This window comes from Rattus norvegicus, chromosome 2, assembly GCF_021556685.1.
Source record: "Rattus norvegicus strain SHRSP/BbbUtx chromosome 2, alternate assembly SHRSP_T2T, whole genome shotgun sequence".
Taxonomy (NCBI): domain Eukaryota; kingdom Metazoa; phylum Chordata; class Mammalia; order Rodentia; family Muridae; genus Rattus; species Rattus norvegicus.
This window is the reverse complement of record NC_141535.1, coordinates 60086935-60096288: the sequence shown is the minus strand read 5'-3', so window position 1 is coordinate 60096288 and position 9354 is coordinate 60086935. Positions and strand designations below refer to the sequence as shown.

Below are 9354 nucleotides of genomic sequence, written 5' to 3'. Positions count from 1 at the left end.
AAGAAAGGAACATGAGGAGCCACAGGCAGGACCAACCTATTGAAGCAGTGAGTTCAGGATACATGAATGGGAAGAGGCACAGATGCGTGCAAATGGTTTATGTCTAAGTAGGGATGGAGGTCATAAGAGGAAAACAAGAAGCAAAAGGGCCGAAGTAGTGAGGTCCCCACTCAGGTGCATCAGTAGAAGAGGGAGACAGAGAATGCTAGAGTTGCTCTGTGCTGAGTTATGGAAGGACTCTGAAGAGCCACAGACTTCCCATCCCTACACCAGATCCGAGCTCAGCATTTCAGCATTATGTCTGCTTTGCCTTCCTCGCTCCACTCAGATACCTCATCACAGCACCAAGAACCTTTACACAAAGCCACATGGTGCCCAGCGTGAGCCCTAGCAGAAAGAGGAATACATCCAGCAGATACTGCTCATGCCATGGCTGCTGGAAGGCATAGGGCTTGAGATGTGCTGCACCCCCTGTCTGCAAAATGTGATCTATCCAGCCCACAAGTCTCTGGGAAGGGGTCAGTGGGTGGGAGTGCCTGATAATCTTGGAGGCCATTGCTGCAGACTTGTACCTAGACATAGACAGAGAGAGGGTGTTACCAATGTTTTGTGCCAGTACTTAGATCTTACATCATAAACACACATACACACAAGACACCCCCTTCTCTCTCTCTCTCTCTCTCTCTCTCTCTCTCTCTCTCACACACACACACACACACACACACACACACACACACACACACACACACTGCTAATGCATATCCATAGGTCAGCTCTAAACCAAATATGTTGGTAAACTCAACATTGTTACTCAAGGTCCATCACAAAGTCCCATGACACAGTAGATGACCCCCACCAAACCCATGCACATGTGGATAGTCAAATGCAATTGGTTAGAGAGCAAATAAATGAAGGAAGGAAGGAAGGAAGGAAGGGTTTGAAAGGAGAAATAAAGTTGAGAGGGTGTTGTTTGAGGGAGTCCTAGGAAGAGTTGGAAAAGAGAGTAAGGTGGATTTGATCAAAATACACTACATATAAACAAAATTTTTCAAGAATAGATACAAAAATACTTTTTGAAAGTTCAATATAAAAGAAGAACATGTACAGAATGATCATAACTAATTTTTGAAGGGAAAATATTTAGATGGAGAAATATAATAGTCATTGAAGGAAGGGAAGTGAATGCAAGAGGAGATAGGGAGGGGAACAAAGGGGAATCAGATGTAGGGACATCCAGGAAGAGAGGGCCAGGACAGTGAACCGAAACAACTGATGGAAACAGATGGGAAAACTATAGCCAAACATTAGACCAAGCTAGGGAAGTCTTGTAGAAGAGTTGGGGGAAGGACTGAGGGACCCTGAGGGGATAGGACTCCAAAGGAGTCAACTAACCTGGACCCTTGGGGGCTCCCAGAGACTGAACCACCAACCAAAGGGCATACAGTGGCTGGATCTAGCACCCCAGTGCAGACATATGTAGCAGATGTGTGATTGTGTCTTAATACAGATACTCTGACAACTGGAGACGGAGTTGTCCATGACTCTGTTTCCCACTTATAGACTCTGTCCCCCTAACTGGGCTGCCTTGTCTGGCCTCAATGGGGAGGATGTACCTAGTCCCACAGTGACTTGATATGCCAGGGTGGGTTGATAAGGGGGGAAGCCCCACTTTTCAAAGGAAAAGGAAGTGAGGAGGGAGAAGGGGCTATGTCAGAAGTGGACTGGAAATAGGGAACTGTGATCAGGATGTAAAATGAATGAATAAGTTAATGGGAAAATGAATTCTTAGCTGTTAGAGCTGCTTGACCCTATGACCTTCAGTGCTGGTTGCCTCTTGGATTTCTGGAAACAGGATAAGATATAAGATAAAATAAAATAAAATAAAATAAAATAAAATAAAATAAAGCCAGCAGAGGTTGAGAAAGTGAACTGGGCTAGCAAAGCGAGAAGAAAAAGCAGTCAGAGCAAAAGATATTGTTAAGAGACAGTTGAGCCAAAAGAAGCTAAACTGAGTATATGGGCTAGCACAGTTGTTATAATGAAGGGACACAGGGAGAAGAGACTGCTTAAGAAGAGGGGAACTGAAGAGAAGAACAGTTGGTTAGGAGAAGCCTTTGAAGGGGCTGGGCTGGATACTGGAAGGAGGGCTGGCAGGAGTTAAGAGAAGTAGTCACTGTTTGCAGAAAAGAAAAAAAACACATTTTATACCCTATACCATGGACAGATAATCACGTTAAATACTGTGAACGGATATAACAGATGTGTATCTGATTGAAGCCATTAGGATGTTGAAGCCTGGCTCTATTATTCCTGTTGGGTTCATAAGTCACTGTGCTGAATGTGCAAGAGCTCTGTGGGTCTCCAAGCTCCTGTTCCAACCCCACTGGTGCTAGAATTGTGAAATCTTCCTTTATAACAGATTCTGAGCCCTAGGAACAGAATAGAACTGATACACACTACTTCTTCATGGTGTGTGCTTTCAGTGTGCTACTGTAGGACAGACAATAACAATTCAGGTGATAGGGAGATGTCCAAATGTCAAAGAGAAGATCCTCAGGGAGGTGAGCCACAATAACATGTAGATGTCCTCTCCTGTTTCAAATGGAGTTCTACTATGGCTACCAAAAATATAAGAGATCATAAAGATACGGTATAGATAAGAAGCCACCATACCACCACAGGCAGAAACATCTTTTAGCACCTCAACTAAAATTAGGATTAATAACAAAGGAAAAGCAGGACCTTCTAGTCTCACACACATATTGTAGCACATATCACAAAATTCTGGTTTCACTGGAAAACAAGGCTATACCTTGTGTCGGGCCTGCTTTCAGCCCAAGGGACCACAACCCCAGAGAGCTGCATACCTCTTGTCTTCTATGACTTCTTTCATTGTGCGCGCAAACGTCTCTGCCTTGAGCGTCTGTATCTGAATAGAAACACCAATGGTCTTTGCTTCTACTCGGATCATGTTTTCGGGTTGGTCAGAGAAAAATGGAATCCCCACCATGGGTACACCGTGCTGGATGGCCTCATTTACACTGTTCATTCCCCCATGGGTGACAAACAGATGAATGCTAGGGTGAGCTGTTGCAAAAGGAAAAGATGGTTCAAGATTTCACTATGAAAGCTTCTGATACTAGGTAAAGCAGCAGACCCAACAAATACCTATGTGCTATGCAGAATGGACTTATTGATTTTTGCTTTTGATATTTGCAATGTCCCAGGATATGATGTCTAACCTTTCTTCTGCAGAGAAATGTCCTACTTCAATCCAAAGGCATCCAGCTACAAGGAGAATGACAAGCCAGACATGTTTCCTGCCCTTCTAGTCACCCTTGTCTCTTCCACCAATGCTTTGCTCTTCACTTTTCTAACCTCTGCCCCTTCTCTTGTTTTCCATAGCTGCTCTCTTATATTCTGTGTGCTATCTCCTCTGCTTCAAGGGAAACATACAAAGAGGGATGATAGACCAGACGCTGGCAGATGTATAGGTCTTGTCTGTTGCTCCATCTTGAAAGCAAGCAAACATTTCTTATGATCACACAGAAATCATCCCAAACTATACCTCACGTTAAATCTACCCATTTAAAGTGAGCCCTTCCCCTGTTAGGTAGCCTGTGGTTTTACTGAACAGAGGTCTATTTCCAAATTTCCCAGCTTATTTTGAGTCACACTCTTAGATACAAAACTCACAGTCACAGCCACTGAGTGTGGTAGTGATGGGTCTCCAAAAAAAAAAGTCACACAGAAACAAAGAATCTGAGGAGAGGTGGCTTTAGAGAATTCTCTGTTGCCCAAGAAATCAGTGTCTCCATATTATACTGGGGGTTGCTTTGATTGGCGCTCAAAGAGCTTCCTATGTCCTCAAACCCCCAATGTTAATGTAAGTGTCTGAGTTTTCAACCCGTAGCTGACAATCAAGGTGCATCTACATGCTTACGCTCATATTTATATTTCAAAATTGCTGAAGTTGTCCTCATGTCATTGTGAGAATGGTGGCGATAAACAGTGCCAACTGCCCCCAGAAAGTAGTTACAGTTCACATATTGTCCAAGATGGCATTAGGTTAATCCTTTTCAATGTTAGATACTGTTACATCAAGGCACCATAACTGATCATATCTAATTAGGGACTTGAGACCTGTCTGAGTTGGACAGAATAAGGAATTTCCTGTTATAGCCAGTCTAGAGTGCAACCTGATCCCTCCACGAATTCTAGCTGCTCTTGCGGTCTCCTGGAGACAAATCTTTACCTGTCAGCAGCCTTTTCTTCTACCAGTCCAAGCATTCAGACATTGGATATCAATTAAGTCCTAAAAGCATGGGAATGAAAATAAAGTAACCGGTCTAGGAGGAGCTTACCCAGAAGGTCAGTTTGTGGAAGCCAATCCATGATTTTGACATTTGGGGCCAATGTGACATCTTTAGGCCAATGAGAGTCCTTACATGCCCATATCACCCCCTGAGGGAGGTGAGCAAAGGCGTTGTTCATCTCCTTAATAATTTCCTTGGTCTGAAACTTGGCCGCTACGGTGCCCAGGGCCACAAGGACAAAACCTGAGTCTCCAAACTGAGTGATAAAATTCTCCAAGTCCTAGAAGAATCAGAGGAAAGAAGGCAAAGGAGGTGATTTGTAAAAGTCAAGGCAGTGATGATGAGAAAGCAGGCCAGGTATTGAATAAACCCATGCTTCAGTTGCTCATGTTCTATATGATAAAAGTTCTGTCATAGGCCCTGTGCAACTGTGTCTCATGTGCTGCATTCATGTTTACTGAATTTATTAGAAGCCATCTCTTCACCATGGGCTCTTATAAATTGTGCAGCCTATAGATTTACTAAACAGAGGTCTATTTCCAAAATGTCCCAGCTTATTTTGAATCACACTCTTAGATACAAAACTCAGACTCAGCCACTGAGTGTGGGGGTGATAAATCTCCAAAAAAGTCACACAGAAACAAAGAATCTGAGGGGAGATGGCTTCAGGAAATCCCATTACCCAAGAAATCAGTGTCTCCATAGTGTACTGTGAGGTTACTCAGGCTGGCGCTCAAAGAGCTTTCTATACCCTCAAACCCCCAACATTAATATTGTAGGTGTCTGAGTTCTCAGCCTTTAACTGACAACCAAGATGCATCTACACACATATACATATATATGTATATACATATAACATACATATACATACATATGCATATACACATATACAAGATTTTATTGGAGTGACTGATTTCTGATGCTTAAAGCATAAACTTAGGAATAACCTAATTGTTAAGAGTAGTTCTCTGTTTAACAACTTGAGGCCCCTCCAAACTTTTTTTAACATCAATTATATTATTTTTATAGTTATGCTAGAAATATACAATAGAATATACAACATTTCTTCACCAACTTTGTTCTACAATGTCTTATCATCTGGTTTTTGTCTTTTGCCTTTGGCCACAGAGTAATGGTAGACTCATAGAAAAGGGCTGAGAAGTGTTCTTGCCTGAACGAGTGCCTCAAATATTTATAAAGGAACTGCTATCAATTCTTACGTGTTTCACTTCATTTGCCTGTTATGTTATATTGGACTTTCTTGATGAAAGATTTTGTTTGGCTTTTCCAATCTGATTTAATCTCACAAGTTTCAGATTTGCCTATTTGTCCTAGGGTGCATTTTGTCAACAGAAGTCCATAGGAGTTTGTCCATTCATGTAGGCCACCCAATTTGATAATACATCATGTTTGTGTAGGTCCCTTGTAATCTTTATTGTTTTAAGTAATAGTGAGTAAATTTTTGCTTTGAGATTTATTTGATTGTTCTTTCTTATTTATTTCTCAATGATTCCAGTGATTTGCCAGCATGCTATTCCTTTTTGTTCTATTGATTCCAATATTTTTTAATATTCATTGTTTCAATCATCTTTGCTGTGATTCTTAAGCCTCTCCTTTCTTCTAGTGTCCCATTTAGTTCTGTCTTCATTATCTATTTCCATACACTGAAAGGTTGTATTATCAACCTCCATTGCCTTGTCTGCTCCTCAGGAGATAATAAAGGCCACAGAGGATGTCCTCTTTTGCTTGTGCCGCACTTTATTATTCCATTATGTTTCATCTCTCTTTCACTGACGTGTAGGATTTTCAAATGTCCCCCTTGATTTTTCCCCTTTGTCTCATTGGATGTTTTAGAGTATGTTGACTACTTTTATATATTGTTGATTTCTATGTCATCCCATTGTGATGGGAGATTTTTGCATTAATTCAAGAGTTTGAAATTACTGGAATTGTTTTCTTCCAGGTGTGCTCTAATGCATGAACAAAGGATCTTGTTCTGTGCATTAGAGAGGAATATGTGTCCTGTTCTTGTTAGAAAGAGTACTTGAGCTGGAGAGATGGCTCAGCATCTAAGAGAACTTGCTGTTCTTCCAGAGGCCCACACCCACATAGCAGGTCACAGCCCTCTGCAACTCTAGCTCCAGGAGATCTGGTCTCTTCTGAGCCCAGGTATACACATGTCTGGTGCACAGGCATACATGAAGGACAAACATTCAGATGCAAAAAATGATTTGCAAAATAAATTTAAAGAATACTCTATATATTTCTAATAGCTCTGATTAGCTTATGGTGTTATTGAAGATGATAAGGGATATGGGTAGTCTTCCCATTCTACAACTGTAGAATTGAAGTCTTAAGTTGTTGTCTATTTCTTCTTTAAATTCCTTACAATTTTCTTCATATTTTATCTCGTATTTGGTGCATATAAGACATATTCCTTACATCTTCTCTGTGAATTAACTGTTTCACATATTTTAAATAATGTAATTATAAAGTTTGATAAACACAACATTTCAAATAGTTATATATAGCCCTTAATATTCTGTGGAAGTTTTGATACAAAGTCTGCTTCTGATATTGACAAGCACAACTGTCTCTTTTGCTTCTAACACAATTCTTAAAGAAACGGGGATAAATAACGTATAGAGTAAATCCCACACTGCTGTTTCAGGCACATTATTCAAGTCATTTTCCCCTACTCTTCTCTTTGACAACCATTTCATCTCTCTGTGTGCCAATATCTGACTCACCTCTCTAGAAGGTGAGGACTCTGTCAATCATATCTAGATCTCTAAATGGTAATGAATCTTCTAGTACTTAGAAATTCAACCAGGGAACCCAGACAATGACTGTCTCACATCCACATTTATATACTGCATCCCTATTCCCCCAATTTGGGTTTTCAGATTTTATCCAAAGCCCCTAGCTGACAACACTTTCCAGCAATGGAAAAAACCCATATCATTCAATGATCACTCCCCAAGCCCTTCTCACTCAGCGCAAGGAAAGGTAAGGACTCCAGTGCCCAGTAGAATCAAAAGAAATCTGTACCCTCTCTGCTTTTAGATGAAAACAGGAAAAACATCACCTCCATCATTTCAGCATCTCGGTCACCACTGTATAAAAACAAAGGTGGTCGTTCTTCCCAGCCAGGAACAGGGAGTTACAGAAGATAAAGTCTACAAAATAACAACCCCACAGTGGCAGGTAACAAGCAATAAAAATCTATTAGCTTTCTGCACTTTTGTTTTCAGTGGTAGAGATTTTGAGCCTGCATCGATCATGACAACTAGATGGCGGCTTTAATGGATTACAATAGCTGGATGAAGTATAAAGGGCTCAACAGACTAGGGACAGAGACCAACAGATACAGTTCTTGTTGCCACTCCTACTAAGCTCTGACCAGGTACATGCCTTCTGAAAGGGGTATATGTTTCATCATGAAAAGCCTGCCTACTTAACAAATACAAAATATACAGACATTTGCTGTTCAGACGTGTGTGTGTGTGTGTGTGTTTGTGTGTGTGTGTGTGTGTGTGTGTGTGTGTGTGTGTGTGTGAAGTCAAAATTCAATTGGAAATATCAACACTAACTAAAGGAGTCACCTAATCAAGGAAAACAGAGGGACAAAAGAAACTCATACCTCTTACCATATAACCAGGTCTTCAACCTCAGCGTGGGGCATTCTGACACTGTACTTTCACAGCCCTAAAAATGTGGGCTGCAAATGCCTCCCTTACCTTAAGATACTTCCTTTCAGGACATCTCTGCCAAGTAACAACCCCCATCTGAGTACTGAAGGTCTCTGAAAAAATATAAACTGAGAGCTAATGGCCACTCACTTGGGGTATTGACTGAACAGGTTTGTCCAGTAAGCCTCCCACATAGACAATATTGGGAAACAGAGGACGAGCAAATTCAAAGGCAAAGTCACAGTTAACAAACCACAGCTCAGCTTTCAGTAAAAGGTCAGACAAAACTGGCCGAGAGCCTTCTGCAAAATGCTCCTGGATGGTACTGTCATATTGAGAAAGTATTTCCCTTTGCTTCCTGGATAAATCAAAGAACATCAGGAAGTTCTTCACTCGGCCCCAGAAGTCCATTTGGTCAGTTAGACCAGAACCATACACTGGAACATAGGACAAGGGGACTCTTTGTAACTCGAAGTCCATAAAGCCAAGTTGAAAGGCAAGAAATAACACGAATTGTTTCCCAAGCTTTTCAACAATCAGTGAAGAACAATAGTCTACTGACTCAAAAAGTACTAGGTCAAAGTTCGCATTTTTTAAGAATTCCATGATGTCCTTTCTGCTTAATAAGTGATTGCACAAGTCCCCAAAGTGCCGATGAATCTTTACAATGGTGTGATGCTCGAACCTGTAATAAACAAACAAATAAATAAATAAAACAAATATTTTGAGGAGCTTTTTCACACTATTTGGAATGATGTTATGCTCAATAAAAATAGTGTGCTGTTAGACAAACACAAGACTATAATTCGAACACTCTGGAAATGGAGACTGAAGGAGCAAGAGCTTAAGGTAAGTCTTAGGTCAGCAGTACCTGGACTAAAGAAAATTGTGACTCACTCAGAAAAAAAATGATTTCTAATGTTTTATGTAAAGAGGCTCTGTAGCTTGAATCTTTTCTTTTATTTTGCCTAAAGATAATCACTAGTGTTACTTCATATGTAAACCATATTGCTTTTCATAAAATTAAGTGTGCATTTTAATTAAAAGCAAAGCAGATGCATAGGAAGTCATTTTACAGTACCCTCCCTCCTACAGGGAGGTATTTCTTTACTTCTTAGTAATTTTGCGAGAGAGAGAGAGAGAGAGAGAGAGAGAGAGAGAGAGAGAGAGAGAGAGAGAGAATTCTAGGTGACCATGTAGCATCAGCCTTCCATCTGAATCACAGCTGTTCAACGAAACCTTCAGCTTTCATCCTTCTGGTGTAGGTATTTCTGCTTCCCAAAATGAACCCATTCCTATCACATTTCCTCTAAGGATTTAATCCCCATTCATCATCAATATGAGTT

At 40.8% G+C, this 9354-nt stretch overlaps 1 protein-coding gene across 1 annotated transcript; it reads right to left on the bottom strand.

Annotated features, from left to right (window-relative positions):
* Positions 1–295: 295 nt before the first annotated feature.
* Ugt3a1 (UDP glycosyltransferase family 3 member A1) lies at positions 296–8698 on the bottom strand. Its single transcript, XM_087643136.1, has 4 exons — positions 8159–8698; positions 4365–4596; positions 2868–3087; positions 296–572 (listed from the first exon to the last, which is right to left on the bottom strand). Exons 1-4 carry the CDS (start codon positions 8612–8614, stop codon positions 296–298), a joined length of 1185 nt encoding a protein of 394 aa, XP_087499262.1. The 5' UTR covers positions 8615–8698.
* Between the last annotated feature and the right edge of the window lie 656 nt (positions 8699–9354).